The following is an 18,298-nucleotide window of genomic DNA, read 5'->3' on the forward strand; positions in this document are numbered from 1 at the left end:
ATCTGAGCGGCTTTGTGGTTGTTTGCCCCCATCATTCAGCATCCATTCAAGTCTCCAAGGCAGTATTTACCCCTCGTCATTCACCCACCACACAGTCACCTTGTTTCTTCAATAAATTAACAACAAATGGAGTCGAGTCGTCCCCAGACGCGGGGCTCCATCCGCGTCCAAAGTTCGGGGGTAATGGCTGAAGTCGGGGACTCATCGGAGGAGAGAACGCAGCCCAACCATCGCCCGGTGGCCCCCCTCTCTCCCAGAGCTTTAATTGATGGTCTCTGTGTGCACGACTGAAGCCTTATGTGTGTCTGCTGACGAGTTGTGTGGTGTGCACGCAGCTGTGGATATGCGCACGTCCACATGTACTCACCTTTGTGCAGTGAATCAATTTTTTTGTCTGTGTGCTGTTCTTTAATTGGCTTCGCTGCAGGGAAGTCTCTCTCTCTCTCTCTCTCTCTCTCTCTCTCTCTCTCTCTCTCTCTCTCTCTCTCTTGTTCATACAATTTTAAAGGAAAACTTCACTAACAATGTGTACGACCAGTAAGTGCTGGTGGTCTGTTGTTGTTGTTGTTGTTGTTGTTGCTGTTGTTGTTGTTGTTTTTGTTGTTGTTTTTCCCCCAAACCTAATTTTTTGATCATTGGGAGTCCGTCCCAGTGAGCGTCAGGATCTTAAGGTTATTAAGGGAACCGCTTCAGCCGACCGCCAAGCACCGGTGCAACCGCGACCACGTTCTTCAGCAAACGCAATTGCCCCGATGATCGACCGATAAGAAAAGGAAAAAAAGAATACGGATGTTATAAATCCATCCAATACGACTATGTAGTAAAAAAAAACCCCAAAAAACAACTATCTTCACTTTACTTTTCTGTGAAGAGAGACAGGAATCATTGAGGTAGAGAGAGAGAGAGAAATTACCGCCGGTCGAATAGGAGAAGTTGGGTCGCTGGAAGGCATTTTGCCTCTACACGCGGTAATGTGTACTATCTGGATCAGCCACCAGGACGCCCAGGGCCACTTCTACATTAAACATCAGCAAATTATCAGCGGATTTTTAGTGAATGAGATTGAGGCGAGAGGGCGAGAGAGAGAGAGAGAGAGAGAGAGAGAGAGAGAGAGAGAGCGAGAGCGAGAGAGACAGTGACAGTGGAGAGGTTGGGCGGTCCAAACCAGGAAGAAACAAATAACAAGTGGGAGATAAAGGGATAAATAAGAAGCAATAAACAGAGGGGAGGAGAGGCAAGAGGAGAGGAGACAGGAAAGGAGAGGTGGGAGAGGGGAGAAGAGATGAGCGAAAAGTAGAGGAGAAAAGAGACGACCGGAGAAGAGGGGAATAGATAAGGGGAGAGAAGGAGCGGAGAAGACAGGAAATGAGAGGAGGAGATGAAAAATAGAGGAGAGAGGGGTAAAATGAGTGGATAGGACAGGAAAGGATAAGAGGACAAGAGGAGGGGAGGATAGAGCGAGGGAAGGGGAGGAGAGAGGAGAGGAGGAGACAGAAAAAAAGAGGAGAGAGGGATATGAGAAGAGAGGAGAGAGAAGTAGAGGAGGAGAGGATCTGAGTGGAGTCATCCGCCACTCAGCTTCCACACGTGATGAGCCTTGTGGATTGGGGCGGCGTTCCCACGGCGACGGGCGTCCCCGCTCAACGCCCGAATCTACCTGCCTGTCCGCTTCAATCAGGAGTGACACCCTGCGAGGCATGATGGGCGACCGCGCGGCGGGCTTTGGACCTGCGGGGAGCAATAATGAGACGGGCGGCGCAACGTGCCTACAGAAGAACACGCATTCCGCTCTCGCCCACACCCGATTAACGGTGTCAAATTTTCGATAAATTCCACCATTCACAAAGTGGAAACCCCCGCACACGTCCAGGACCTTTGCCAGCGATGCATCGAGGGGGCAACGTGTCATTGTGCTCCCTCCTCCCGAAACGGGCCGCAGGCCGCACACTATCCAGATCCAACCGGTTAGATCCGAGAAACACTGAACCCGGGCCAGACCTCTCAGCCGGTCTGTTCTGATTTGATCCAGAAATGACCCCGGAGGAGCTGCATGTGTGGATGTCAATGTCCGAAAACGGACTTTACCCAGCCAGCACCCGAGTGCAAAGTCTGCGTAGTGTCCGATTGAGCGGTATGCGTGAACGGAGCAGGTGATTGTCCGGAGAATCGACACCGAGTGAGTGGGCGTGTCGCGTGTTCTCGTCAACACGCCCACCTGCCGAGGTTGAAGAAAGCTTTCTGCTTTCCTTTATATTCCTTTCCACTCCTTTGTTTATATCACGTCCAAATACAAGGAGTATCAACGGAGAAAAAAAAAAAAAGTCACAATTACCAACAAGCCAGGCAATGTCCGGACCTGATTATCCAGACATTGTCCAGAGTGTGTGAAAGCAGCTCAAAAGTCCGTGTTGGGCCCCGGCTTCTCTCTTGCCATACGTCCACTACAAGTGCATTAAATGAATGAAGAAGCGAAGCAAATGTTGGGGTCTTAATAACGTCATCATGTCAAACGCCGTACCCCCTCCCAGCAGACACACACATATAGATTGCGCTCGTGACACAGTGAGTCTGGCTGCACAGGATAGGACAACATGGGTGGCGTGGAGAGGGGGAGAGAGGGAGAGGGGGGGAGAGAGGGAGCGGGAGAGAGAGAGAGAGAAAGAGAGAGAGATGGGGGGCATGCATGGCAGTCTCCCAAACTGGGCTATCTGAAACTGCACACCAGCTGACCACTATTTTGAGCGTGAGACGACCCACCAGCTGCAGGGAACGAGGGAGCGGGGGAGAGAGAGGGGAAGAGAGAGTGATAGACACTGGGGGGGGAGGGAAAACGGGATTGAGGGGAGAGTGCTTAACAAGTCTGCCAGACACAGAGATAGATAGAGAGATAGATAGATAGATAGATAGACAGATAGATAGACAGATAGATAGATAGATAGACAGATAGATATAGAAGCAGGCAGGTGGTATGAAAATGGAAGGAAAATAAATCCTGATTTAGACAGATAACCTGGTAGATGAAAGCAGGAGGGGGGAGTTGGGGGAGAGAGAGAGAAAGAGAGAGAGAGACAGAGATGACCTGTCCCATTTCCCTGCCAGTGCAAATACACTCAAACCCTGCTGTGTTTTTGTATGTAACCAGAGAATTAATTATTGAAAATGGAGCAGACATAAAAAAAGACAAGTGGAGGGAGAGCGGGGGGGGGGGGTGGCTGTGTCTGTCGGTCGGTGTTTGTCAGTCAGTCAGTCAGTCAGTCTGTCTGTCTGTCTGTCTGTCTGTCTGTCTGTCTCGCACTGATTTTGTTCCGAATGATTTGGGTTATTTGAGTTGACGTTGGCGTCTGTTGTTTTTTTTCCCCAAAAACTTCTGATGTCTCTGAGTTATGTCCATCTGTCCATCCGCCTTCTGTTTTGTTTGCAGCCCGTCCACCCATCTGTCTGTCTGTCTGTCTGTCTGTCTGTCTCAGACAGTTTGTCTGTCAATTTGTCTGTCAGTCCGTCCGTCTGCCGGTTTGTCCGTCATCATCTGAGTCCATTTTTTTTGTCTGTCTGTCTGTGTGTGTGTGTGCGTGTGTGTGTGTGTGTGTGTGTGTGTGTGTGTGTGTGTGTGTGTGTAGGGCCGTCCGTAAACGGGGTAAAAGGGTAAAGCATTTGGGGAGGGCCCATTCTCCACTCCACAACAAAAAAAGACCCGTGCTTAACGGGGAGACTTTCTCAATCACTCTATTACACCCACCACTGGACCTTTTCAGGGGGCCAGCCATTTCTGTGGGCAGGCCTGTGTATGTGTGTGTGTGTGTGTGTGTGTGTGTGTGTGTGTGTGTGTGTGTGTGTGTGTGCGCGCGTGTGTGTGTGTGTGTGTGTGTGGTTCCCATCTGTCTCCTCAAATGCTCATGGCTCATTTCAAGTTGTCCAGTAACTGGCGCTATAAATGGGAGATAAAAACTTTGTAGCCTGTAATTCATCCAACAACTTGGCATGTGGCTCCACAAACACAAACACACACACACACACACACACACACACACACACACGCGCGCGCGCACAAGCACGCACGCACAAACTCGCTCGTCCATTTTAAATTGAGAGGACACGAGTCCTACTACGCCCGAGTAAATTTGGAACCATTTTTGTCCACTTCTCACAGTGTCACAGCAGGGGTTGCCTAGTTTACCTGACAGGGCTTCCATGAGGTCCCAGTCCCTGGACAGACTCTCACAATCTTAAAGAGCACGATAAGCTCTTGTCTGAGTCGTTAAGAGCATGTTCCTGTAAACTGCCAGTCCTATCACGGCCAGCCGCTGGCATAAACACTCTATGGGGTTGTTTAGGGCCACAACCGCTAGGTGGGGGCCACACGATCGGCGTAGGGGCCACATAACGAGTGTGACTCTGTGTTGCTGGCTGCTCTCCGCCTCGCCCACGGTAATGAAGCAGCATTGTGGGTAACGTGTGTTTTTATTTTAGACGTATTTCATTGTGGGTAACGTTGGGTTCAAAACAGTGCGTTTGTATTTTAGATCTGTTTTTTTCCCCCCCTACTTTGAATAAAACAAAAACAAAAAAGCGGTGTGCCACTTGACGCCCCTCCACCCTCGCTCCCCCCGCTTAGGGCCACAATAAAGCACGGACCGGCCCCGAGTCCTTTGATTTGAGATGAGATTTGAGAGATTTGAGTCATAAACCGCCGTGATCAGTTCGAGACTGAATATCAGGTTGGTTTTATTTTTTTCCCCTACAGAATCCTGCTGATCCTCATCCTGCTAAATTCAACAGTGTTTGCACTTCTGGGACGGGTGGGGGGGGGGGGGGGTCTTTAAATGTGTGATGCTGTCTTTTTAAAGTCTTTTGGGAGACTTTTGGCGTAGCCCTGCCCTGAGCAAACTATGTGCTGTGTTTTTTAGCCCTGGGAGTCAGGGCTCCAGCTGGTTCCAAAAGGGTAAAGGTGAAGGTGGACGGTAAACCACCCGCCAACACCAAGAATTTGGAAGTACAAATAAACAAATCAATCCCAGGCCCAAATCAGCCCCGGGAGGACCCCGTGAACTGTAATCACAACTGTAAGAAATAATCCCAAACGCTGACCGCCATGGATGAAATATTTAACAAATAGACAAACAAACACAGCTCCCTCTTGACATGGGGCCAAAATCCACAACCACCAGCTCTTCACAACGCGTCCTTGGTACCTTGGGACAGCTGGAAGCTATAATGGTCAATACCCCCCCCCCCACACACACACACACACACACACACACACCTTATCTCTCTCACACACTCTCTCAAAACACACGTTTCTCTCCGTCAGAACACACCGGCACCCTACCGGATCGACACTTGATGATCTCTCCAAACTCGTCCTCCACCGCCTCGTCACAGTAGTCCTCGGGGCGCACGGCTTCAGCCATCGGAGATTTGACGGGGGGGAAAAAAGTCAATAAATATATATATATTTTAAGTAGTTTGGAGAGATGACGGGTGACGGGCGGTTAAAAAAAAATAATAAAAAAAATATATAATAATAATAATAATAATAATAATAATAATAAATAAATAAATCCCCCCCCCCAGAAGATCCAGGAGCTGTGGTGCGGTCCCACCGACAGAAGCCCTCTCCGAGAGACAGTGATAGTGGCGGATGAGCTCCAGTGGGGTGGTCGCGGGAGGGAGGACAGTGGGGGTGGGGGTGTGTGTGGGGGGTTGTGGGGGTTCGTCCACGGAGTGTGGACGGGCTGTCGGTGCGCGGGAGACGGACAGGGGCAGGTGCGAGCGCGGGGTGGAGGCGCTGGTGGTGGACCTTAAAATAGGCTGGGGAGGAGGCGGCGGCGGCGGCGGCGGCGGCGGCTGCTCCGCTCGGAGGACGCGTAAAACCCGACACCATCACATCCCGTCACGTCCACTCCCGTATCCTCTTCCCGGCTTCGAGTTTGGGGAATATTTTTTTTTGGGGTGGGGGGGGGGGGGGGGGTGCGCACCGTGCACTGTACCGGCGCGTACGGTATAATAATAGGCATTCTGTAAGTGGTGGAGCCTTGGTGGTGCCAGTGCGCACTGGTCGGGTGGCACCGCCGGTTGCGGAATGCCTATGATTAGACACGGGGTGAGGTCGTGGGTACCGCAGCCACGCCGCGCTTCAAAAGTGGAGCACTCGGGTCGGGTGACGCCTTGAATGAATGAGACCTTCCAGGAGACGGAGACGGAGCTGCGCCTCCCGCGGCGTGGTGTGGGTTGGAGGAGCGGCGAGGACGCACGTGGATGGACGCGCTCCATCCACCGGATGGTGTTGGGGGTGATGGTGGCGGTGGTGGTGGTGGTTCCTCCTCTCTGAACCGCCGGAGGACGGTTAGGATTTGAGATATGGAATTTGACGGTCTTTATGAAAGAAAATGTTGTTGTTTTTTTTATTGACTTCGATTTTTTTGGAATGATTATTATTGTTATCGTTATTATTTTTGTAATAGTGTTCGTTGTGATATGAACGTAAAGCACTTTGAGATGTATTGTGTATGATACATGCTATAAAAAAATATTAATATTATTATTATCATTCGTATTAAAGCTGAGTAGTCTCATCAACTACTTATTAACATATTTATTTAACCTACAATATAATTAACACTTAATTATTGTTATAATTATTCATATTCTTTAATTATTTTTTTTAATTTGAAAGACTGACTTATATTATATGTGTAGAAATGTGACGAATACATAAAACGTTTTATGACTATTATTTATTATTATTATTATTATTATTATTATTATTATTATTTATTATTATTAATAATAATATCTGTCACGTGTAACTGTCCGAAATCCACACATGGGATTGTTGCACCACAGTTAATAAAGTGAAGTTCAGGTTTCAAACGTAATCCCCGCCCCCGTTTGGGCTGAATCACCCCAAACAGTAAAGGAAGAATAGAACAGTAAATGTAGAATTATATATATATATTTTTTAACTAAAAAAAAACGACATAAAAATGACCCACCCAGTGTGAGTTTTACTGGAAGACAGGGACCGTCCACTGAGGCGGAAGAAGAAATTGAATCTGGCGCCCCCTTGTGACACCTCAAGCGTCACTTACTTTATTTTCGAAACTTTCGAAAGCCCGTTCACATTGTTTTGAAGGCTCAGGGTGGGAACAAAGCCCGTGGTCACTCCCCCCCCCCCCCCCAAAAAAAAGTGAAAGTAAACTGTGTTCAGATAAGCTATTAAAAAGTTATTCTTATTTGTGTTCTATTCTCAACGGATAAAAAGATGCGTTCACTGATTTGTTCAAAGTAAAAATCCCATTTTAGAATGAAAATTGTCTGGGAATCCCCACTTGGTAGCCCACTGCCATGGCAGGGTCGAATTTAGTTTACTTTGTCATAGAACAGAGCACATTTTTGGAAAGGTCTCATCTTGTCGCTTAACACATGTAAGTTTGAAAACATTTCAGTGAACCCTCAACTGAGATATTGACGTTTGACTGTTTTGGACAGCTCTGGACATGTACTTTGGTGCGAGTGACTGGCCTAACATACACCAATCAGCCAGAACATTAAAGCCACTGACAGGTGAAGTGAGTAGCATTGCTCATCTCGTTCCAGTGGCACTTGTCAAATCAACACCAAGTCAGGTCTTGGTGTTGATGTGTTGGAAGCAGGAAAAATGGGCAAGCGTAAGGATCTGAGCGACTTTGACAAGGGCCACATTGAGACGGCTAGACGACTGGGTCAGAGCATCTCCAAAACAGCAGGTCTTGCGGGCTGTTCCCGGTATGCAGTGGTTAGTACCTACCAAAAGTGACCCAAGCAAGGAGAACCGGTGAACCGGCGACAGGGTCATGGGCGCCGGTGGGCTCATCGATGCACGTGGGGAGTGAAGTCCAAGCCCGTCTGGTCCGATCCCACAGAAGAGCTGCTGTAGCACCAACTGCTGAAAAAGTTAACGCTGCTACGATAGAAAGGTGTCAGAGCACACAGTGCATCACAGCTTGCTGCTTATTGGGCTGTGTAGCTGCAGACCGGTCAGAGGGTCCATGCTGACCCCCTGTTCACCACCCAAAGCACCTGCAATGGACACGTGAGCGTCAGAACTGTAAGACGGAGCAATGGAAGACGGTGGCCTGGTCTGAAGAGTCATGTTTTCTTCTACATCATGTGGACGGCCGGGGTTAGGGGTCCGATCTGACGGAGCATCTCTGGGGTGCGCTGGAACAACAAGCCCGATCCATGCGGGCCCCACCTCGCAACTTACAGGACCTAAAGGAGCTGCTGCTCACGTCATGACAGATACCACAGGACACCTTCAGAGGTCTTGTGGAGCTCATGCCTTGGTGGGTCAGAGCTGTTTTGCAGCAAGAAGGGGACCTACACAATATTAGAGGTAATTTGTGGTTTTAATGTTGAGGCTGATCGGTGTATAATTCAGGGCTTTGCAAGTGACATATGTACATTCTGACAACGCAGCTATGTTCTCGGACCAAATGAACCTCCAATAACACGTGTATATTTTTTTCTCCCATAAATTATTTTCCATTTTAGGTTTATAATAATACAACTACTTTACCCATGAGGTAATTGCATCAAGAGGCATCACAAAATGGCACGGAATTGTAGTTTGTGCAGTTTTTACAGTTCAGGTTTAGCATGAGGGTTTGAAATGTTTATAAATAATTGCGTAAATATTACACAATGTATATGATAATTTGTTTTTGCTCCTGTAGAAGCCACAAGTCTATATGATATCAACCTTGTTCTAAAAAAAAAATTTGTTTTATTTGCCATGTCATGGAGACTACACTACCCATAGTCCTCAGTGGAGCTCGTTGTTACCATGGAAATGTTTACCATACTGGCTGATGGGAACACAGGTGCTCAAACGTTGATATTTATATCCAGTTCAAGTGTATCTATGAGTGAGCTTCATACTGTGGGTATGACCCTATATCCATATTCTCGCCCAACCTTGAATTTAATTGACCATTCAACTGAGAAAAGGCATGATCGATTCTGTGCCGGTCAGGGTGAAACACAAACCCATGCATTTTAAATTTAAATGTAATAAAAAAAAAGTGGGACAATCGTACTCCGGGGCACGATTCACTATGAGCTTAATGTGCCGCCACTCTGGAATTTGTTAAAGTGATTATCTATATTTCCGGATTTTTCTTACCCCCAAAACTTTCACCGTGGTGACATTTCATCACCCCAAATACGTGGTCCAATTTTCCGATTTTTCTATTTCAATAATCCAGCTCATTAAGTTCACATTTTGGTCCATTTTCCACTTCCAATTTGATACTGATTTTCTTCATCGTCTTACCATTGATAGTGCATGCAGAGATTTGTGTGTACATGTGTGTGTGTACGTGAGAACCAGAATATGAATTCTGGCGCACACTGCCTCTCATCGTCATAGCGACCATTTAGGCTGTCATGACTCAAAAGAACCCAGCAGGGGGCAACATTGTCATACATTATATCCTCATAGAGCCTGTTCGGCTCCACGACTCCTGAAAACGTTTGTAAAAGATGGTTTTCCAATGAAGGAACAACACCACCTCCACCAAAAACAAAACAAAACAAAAACAAAAAAAAAATACATAACCAAAGAGTATTAGCGCTTTATAAATGATTGGATTAGAAGGAACAAAATCGTTACGTTTACTCACTCTGATGTGATACAAGAGTATTATATAATATAATATTATATATAATATTAATAACAATAATTATAAATATAGCTGCAGCAGCAATGCACAGGGTCCAGTTTGTTAATTTTAGGTATGTATTAGGGTTTTTTGGTTTCTGTAAAATGCATCACAATTTACAAAAGTCACAAACCTACGTCTGGACCGATCAACATGGACTTGGATCTCTGCATGTTTCTCTCCTGCCGTTCGCTTGATTGTTGAAGATGTTTTACGAATCAAGATCAATTTAATTGTTTGTGCAATCCAGCACAAGTTACGAGTCTTTTGTGCGTTTTTTTTTTACGACTACTTAGAGACATGGATTTAGCTGTAGGAAACGGTTTAAACATGATACCGCTTTAAAACAGCCGTTTATTTTTGAACTTTAAAACCAAACCTTGTCATTGTGAGTAATCACTTTTATTCCTGTCGGTAATTTACATTGCACGGCTTTTATTTTTCCAACAGCTCGCTGGATCTTGGATGCATCACTCAGTCGTACATTCCAGTGGCTTTCGATCATCGATCCGGCAAAGTATTGAAGACCACCGAGATAAAATATCAATTGAACAGATCTACTGACTGACGTACCATTAAGAAGGTACATAGACATACAAGTAAACGCATAGTTTGTCATCTCTAACCACTACAGAGTGATTCTTCACCGCACACTGGCCTGAATGGACATTCTGAATCAGATCCTGCACATTTATAGTCAATTATTGTTGTTGTTTTCAACGACACCTCTACCGTGTTCACAGCTTATGTGATTGTTGTGTTCCAGATACTTTGAGCTCGGTTGGACATATTTTGGCATTTAATGCATTACACCATGTCTGTGATCTTGGGGAAATTTGTTGGTTTTCTCACTCACTTTCTGCTCCGTATGTGGATCGATTTGGACAGAATTTGAACCACGACATACCAGTTCAAACCAGACGTGAACAATGTTCGTAGCTTCTGCCATTCTTCTGTTTTAAATAGGTTTAGATTTTAAAATTCCGAGAATGTTTCAATATCAATACAATATCACTAGTAATAATAATAGTAATAGTAATAATAAAAGTATTAGTATTAGTAGTTATAATAGTATTATTATTATTATTATTATTATTATTATTATTATTATTATTATTATTATTATTATTATTATTATTATAATAATAATAATAATAATAATAATAATAATAATAATAATAATAATAATAATAATAAATATAGCTGCAGGCAGCAATACACAGGGTCCAGCGTATTTGTTTAAGGTAACTATTACAGTTTTCTTTATAAATCTGTGAGATCCATTACAATTTACTCAACGCATAAACATCAAGCATTGTGGCATTACGTCGTGTAGTTACATACATGGAATATGTTTTTAGAATTTTGTAACTGACCTTCGTCCATGTAATGACATTACGTACTAAACAGTTCCAGTTTAACAAGTCGTCATTTTTAAATAATTGTTCCAAATTGCTGAGTTTATAGTTTTGATATAGTTTGTAAGTGCGAAATAGATTAATTAGTACATTAGAACAACAAATGACAAGACAAGTCATAAGTTTTTTATTAAACAGTTGTCCAAAACAGCTGGACAAATAAGTAGAAAAAATATCACAGTATTTATAAAGATGTCAAATAATCAATACATGTTATTAAAATGGCAATCTTAAAAAAATAAAATGAATGAGAAATAGACAAATCGTATAAAACTATCACAGTAAACAGTGTTTATCAACATTGTGTTATATGTCGTTTTTTAACTAAAGGAAGCAGTGTTTAAGAAAGTGAATTTTTGTACTGACAGCTTGATATTTTTCATGTATGTGGTACATAAACTAAGCCATCGTAAGAAAGGTAAATAAATCATTTAAAAGTTGCCTAAAACAGCTGGACAAAATTGGCGGATGTTAATATGCTCCCTATTTCGGACAGTCCGTCCTCTGGTCGTGTCGTGTCAGTTTCGTTCTCTGCGACCTCTGCGTCTGATCTCGGTACAATAAGGGTGTTCTTGGTACTTGCTAGATACACACAGCCGTCTTGATAGCGGGTTGTCAGCATCTTCGTTGCGAGCCTGTTAACACCGACATGTACGAGGAATTTTTATTTAAAGTTTGGCATTACCTACATTTAGAAGTTTTCAAAAGAAAAGTTTTTTTCTGTTTATTTGTTTTTCGGAGATTGAGGAACGAATATCACGTCTTGTTCTGTTTGTCATTATAAGCATATTTACTGCACACACATATATATATATATATATATATATATATATATATATGAAAAAAAGATTCATCCAAATATTCAATTTTACTTAGTTTCTACTGATTGTTTATATATATATGTAAATTATATGTACACCCAGTACATTTCTTGCTTCGTCTTGTAAATTTCTTCAGATAACCAGTCAGGCCTTAAATAACTATTGTACAAATTGGGAGTTTTCTTTGATGTGTTTCACCCAAAAGAAAAAGTCAAAAGTAAAATATTCTTTGTTTCCACTTATTAAAAATGCTGACGCCCGAAAGAAGCAGTTACCATCAGACACTATGGATTTGGTTTCACCATGCTCACTCGTCGTTAAAGCTTTCTGCATTTTAAAATATCTATTTAGATGTGAAATGTTATATGTTGAACAAAGTTTATTTTTTGATATATTGACAAAGGTAAAATTGAAAGTTAATATTCAAGTTAGGATTCATGTACTATAATTACATAATTTGAAATTAAATACATTTAATCTTTAGCTGTCTCTGTAATATTTGAAATATTCATAGTTATTTTTTGTTAAAATCTTGCACTTACTTGTAGTGAATATGAATTTGTAATTCAATCATAATTTGTTTGTTGTGGTTGTGCAAACATTCTGAATTTGAATGAATACATTTAATAAAAAAAAATATAAATACGTTATTTGTAATTACAACTTTATTGTATTTGTTATGTTCGAAATCTCAAATTGTAAAATTTAGTTTAATAGATTAATTGTCTATATTGTAATACAGATAACATGGGTAAGGGTTAGTAGGTTAGGGTTTGTAGGTTAGGTAAGGTTTGTAGGTTATGTAACTTCAACATTCATTTGCAATCCGAATTATTATGGAATAATTACTGAAGATCACAAACACGTTCCGCCTTTTCATTGTAGTTTGTCAAGTGTAGTTATAGGACAATGGTTAAACATGATGTTTAACACCAAGAAAAGTTTTTGTTATTTGTAACTATATGTTGTCATTGTTATAACTTACCTTGCTGCAGTGAAGTAGGTCCAGAGTTTCTGTGACGGTAGTTGTGTGTCGTATATGTCAATTATGACGTATTTACATCGATTTACAATAGCAGTCTAATCAACATATGTCTTTAGTAAAGTTGAGTTCACTTTTTGATTTGGGTCACATTTTCAGTAAAATCCATTTCCATGAAATAAGACAAACCTTGTGATGTTTCTGTGGGTAATTACCATTGCATGGCTTCTATTTTTCTGACACCTTTTATTTTGAACTCATCACTGAGTCACACATTGGAGTGTTTTCAAGGATTCCAAGGATTATTTCCTATGAATTGCTCCATCAATCCGGCAAAGTGATGTGGACCACGGATTTAAAATATCAATCTAACACATCTACTGACATCTACCAGGTGAGAAGTTAGATAAATATACACGTAAATCGATAGTTTGGTAACTAAAAACTACAAAGTGACCGATTCCACGCCACCCAATGGACACCGTCGAATTGGACAATTCCCGGAATCTGTACATTTATAGTAAATAATATGATGACGTCATAAAGTGTCTTACTGTAAATGTTCAATTTCGAACGTCAGTTAACCAAGACCAACTTTTGTTCGGTTTTTCACTAATATCTGCTCTGTTTATGGAACGATTTGGATAAAATTTAAACCATGATATATTTGTGAGATATCGGTTAAAACGACCCCTTAACTGTGTTTCTAGCTTACACCGAAGTATGTCTTCAAACTGGTTTTGGCCAGGTTGGGAATATTTCGGATTGACGTACTGGCATGTCGTCTTAAAATCGCTCCATTTTGGGTCGGTTTTTCACTAATATCTGCTCCGTATGTGGATCGATTTGGACGAACCTTCAACCACGAAGCATTTGTGACAGTGAGGTTCAAACAAGACTGATACTGTGTTTGCGTGTTATGTCAGAGTTGGTTTTCCAGATAGTTTTAGGCTACAAAAGTCAAAGAAATGTTCCTTCTTTTTCCTATTACAATAACAATAAGGGGCTGTCATACAATTACAATATGGTTCCAGCCCTGTGGGATATTATTATTATTATTATTATTATTATTATTATTATTAATAATAATAATAATAATAATAATAATTATTATTATTATAATTATAATAATCTATTATTAATAATCCTAATAATAATAATAATAATAATAATCACAATAATAATACTACTATTAATATATACAAAAATAATAATAATTATAATAAAGTGAGTAATGCTTTCGCTAATTGTGATATGATTTATTAAAAAAAAATTTGACTCGTGTCTCATTTTGAAAGTCAGCGATATCTTAATATCATTGATATAATCTTCTTTAATCGTCTTTATAATGAATCATAAATATAAAGAATGTAATTGTGCAACACTTTTAATTTTGGATGTGATTACATTTGCACCACATTGTATTGTAACCAAATGAGTGTTTCTTGTGAATACTAATAATAAAAAAAAATCTGCCTTGGCCAGCTGTATTTGGTTTACGGAGAGATTTGAAGGCCCTTTGTATGACAGTTTATTTTAGCTGGTAATTTGAAAAGCCACCACTAACTGTCAGGATGAGAACTTCCAGAAGGGTTGCAGTCAATAAAGTCACGGTTATAGTCAGTGTTCTCTGTGGGCCCAGATAATGAGGACAGATTTTACTCTCCCTCCCCCTTTCCTATGACTTACTGCATGTCTAGCAGGCTCACATTTCACAAACTATACTTTACACCAATCGTAGTTTGTCCCTCAATACCCGCGGATAGGGATACTCCAGCTTTTGTCACACTCATCATAAGAACCCAATATGTGTCACTCGAAGAACTCAGCTTGAGATTTTGAAATGCTCGAAGGTGTATTTCTCTATTTTCACCGAAGCTAGGCTAGTTGAACCCATCTGCCGCCATGCATCGAGCTAACACAGTTAGCCCACAGCCCCAACCTATCCCTGTACTGGACGCACGGGGAGGAAATTGGTTTTAACCTTCTCTTCTGAATCTGGGTAAGGGCGGACAAACTCCTTTCGAATTTCCCAAAAAGAATCCCTTCGAACAGACGTCCTAGCGGCGTTGGCTCGATAGACAAAGCCGTAAACTGGAGAACGGGAGGGATCTGGAATCAAGTGTTTATGCAAACAGTGTGCACAAAGGAGAATGAAACAGGGGCAGACGGGCAGAGATTTCGATCAGTGCTTTAATGTGCTGTCGTACAAAGAGATAAATGCTGTTTACTGACATCTCTACTATGGCACCTAAAACATGCCGACACACACACACACACATACCCGCACACACGCGCGCGCACACACACACACATGCACACAGGCTGACTAAATCCCTATGCACATCATTAGACAGTTTCTCCACAGCGGACTGGGAGACGATGCATAAAACAGAATTATTTCTGTCAAATGTCAGATCCCGGTTAAATGAATCGCCAAGTAAATGAACAAAAGCTAATTTCTACGACTGAGACCTGGGAAAAAATCTGTGCTGATCACCGATGAGCAGCGCCTTTAAGTTGTGGTTCCTACAGTTCTGTAGCTGTATTCACAACGCTGTTGTTTTTGTTTTGTTTTGTGTTGAATAATGATTTCGCGGCAATATATGCAGATTGGAAGGTTCATTAATAACTATGTACTTTTTTAAACTTTTCAAATCACATGTCATTGTCCGTCATTATGGCCTGGAATTCAAAGTGGACAAATCGGGTTAAGATTCCAATTACAGATATATATATATATATATATATATAATGATTAATCCAAATATTCAATTTCACTTAGTTTCTACTGATTGTTTATATATGTGTGTATATATATATATAAATATATATATATATATATATATATAAAATGATTAATCCAAATATTCAGTTTTACTTAGTTTCTACTGATTCTTTATATATGTGTATATATATATATATATATATATATATATATATATATATATATATACATCCATATACACACACACATAGTATATCCCCATAGATTTGAACCCAGGTCTGTCACAATATTAGTGCACTAGACTCCCCTACAGCACCAAAGCACAGAGACGTCTCTAGGTAGCAAAAACACCCTCACGAGGATCATACAGTAATATAACAGCAGCAGCCAGAGAAATGCGATACTGGAAACAGTGACCTCCAGGGCAGAGCGTCCACATTTGTTTACTCCGATAACACTGCGAAGATCCATCCAAAATATGTCGGGGACCCAGTTTTCTTACGAGCTCAAACCAAACAATGTATAACGGAGGCGCACGATAAGTTGGTGCTCACGCTATGACATCGTGAGACGTAACCGCGAACCATCGGGTGGCTGTCAGCGATAGGCAACACTCGGAACCACGGTAGACATGTTTGTTTCTTCTCAAATATGTTTCCCCAGCGTTCAGAGCGTCTTGCTGCAGGCTGGAGAGAATGCTAGAGCTTCCCCAAGCCTCTGGCGTAACCAAAAGCAAAAAAGTTCTTCCCTGAACCATAACCATCTCAAGCACACTGTAGGTTTGCCCTTGATGAAGCTGGGCCTCATTCAAATGTTGGTTTTCAACATTTACTACGGAGAAACTTACCTCTCCGGTTTTCGCCGTGTTGAAATGGCGTCCAATGGGACTTAAAAGGTGCAGTGCGTAGAATTTGTCCCAATTATAATCCCATGCAAATAAGAACCACTGTGTTGGCGTTACCTTAGAATGAGCCGTTTTTATCTACATAGGGAGCGGGGACGCTTCCACAGAGGCCACCATGTTGCACCGCCGTGTTTCTACAGTAGCCCAGAACGGACAAAGCGAACACTGGCTCGAGAGAGGGACTTTCGTGTTCTTTCGCAACCGCCATCTCTTCCACGGAGGCCGCCGTGTTGCATCGCCATGGGGAGAGGTATTCAGTTGGTTGCCATCTGCAACCGCGCCACTAGATGCCACTTAATTCTACACACTGCACCTTTAAGGGCTTAAGGTTTAAGCCTTAAGAAAGCCCCTTTTTCGAAAATGGGAAACTCACAATGTTGTCAGTCTTCACAGTATATGTTATACCCTAAAAAATGGTTGTGAATTGTGCATTTTATCAGGTTTTTATCAGACTGTTCTGTATTTCGAGGACTCAGCTCTTTGGGCCACATCCGCCCTAACAAGAGACTAGGAACAGGAAGGTGTGTCACTTCCTACTGACAACCTTTACCAGCCCACGCTACACTATAGACGTACTGTGGCAATTAGTTTTAAATAAAATGTGATATTACTGTAATACAAAATGTTAAAAAAAACAAAACACTTAGTATATTGTAAGTTTCCCGTTTTCGAAAAGGAGACTGTAAAGGAGAACAGTCAAGCATTCAGCAACGGTTGTGGCAATGAACATAAAAATATAAATGATGGGAACCAACATTTTAACGAGGCTTGGGTTTAGAAACAGCAAACCGATCCTTGAACCATCTCTAACCTAAAACATTCCTCGGCTTGGCGAGTCAGGGCCTTCTCTGCTGCTACAGCTGGGCCTTACTGGGGACAGGTTGTGGAACAGTGCACAAAGTAACTCAGTTAGGACCGACGTTGTATTTTGGTGGGGAAACGATCGTGGATCGAGGCATTGAACTGAATAGATGGACTCCCGCAAACTGTTTCCATTGCAGCTGCTTGGGCTGTGCACACTGTGCATGTTTGTATATCTAACAGTGACATGGCTCCGCTGAATCCTGTTCGGGTGGCAGTTACTTGACAGCTCCATGGCAACGGTCTGACAACCGGTATTTAAGCAAAGCAACAAGGCTCATAAACTCATAAAACACCAGTAAGGGGGTTTAAGTGTGTATATGCATTGTCCAATCGACAATCACAGTCATTTAAAGTTGCAGAGTGCACCTTTTGTCGAGGTGGCATGGGTCCATCCAAGGTTGTGGAGAATTTATTCAGCTCCAAATGCATCCTGTTATTTGACATTCAGGTAAAAAAAAAAAAAAAAAAAAAATCAGTGGTAGAGAAACCCTGCAATGCCTCTCTTGACAATCACATTTTATTTTTTTTTTACCCGTCCTCATCTCACTGATTTACCTTTGCACCCGATATATGAATTGAGTTTGTGGCAGCCGTGCATAGAGGATATAATGTGGGTCGTACACGGGCACGCCATCTGGGAAAAAAAAGGGCAATTTCTTTTTCCAGTCCAAAATTGCTAAGTAGATAATCATTAGAGTAATAGCTCCAACATTAGCCCTGCACCACCAACCACACCAACCACCAAAAAAACCCAAAAACCCTATAAAACAGCCTTTGTCACTTTAAGAACAGAGCCGTTCGAGACCTAAATTTATCATTCATAAGTTTCCGTGATGACGGGCGGTGACATTTATTTTAATGTTAATATTAACTTTTGGAG

General features: G+C 42.1%; 1 protein-coding gene across 1 annotated transcript in view; it reads right to left on the minus strand.

Moving 5' to 3' along the window:
- LOC307247723 (dystrophin-like) overlaps nucleotides 1-5,473 on the minus strand; it is a gene marked incomplete at its 3' end in the record, with an annotated part of 162,177 nt that extends 156,704 nt beyond the window's left edge. The window contains exon 1 of the mRNA XM_080023846.1: nucleotides 5,327-5,473. Coding sequence (XP_079879972.1) covers nucleotides 5,327-5,408 — 82 coding nt within the window. The 5' untranslated portion in view covers nucleotides 5,409-5,473. The remainder of the gene's footprint in view (nucleotides 1-5,326) is intronic.
- Between the last annotated feature and the right edge of the window lie 12,825 nt (nucleotides 5,474-18,298).

Source organism: Zeus faber (genome assembly GCF_960531495.2).
Source record: "Zeus faber genome assembly, chromosome: 2".
Taxonomy (NCBI): Eukaryota; Metazoa; Chordata; class Actinopteri; order Zeiformes; family Zeidae; genus Zeus; species Zeus faber.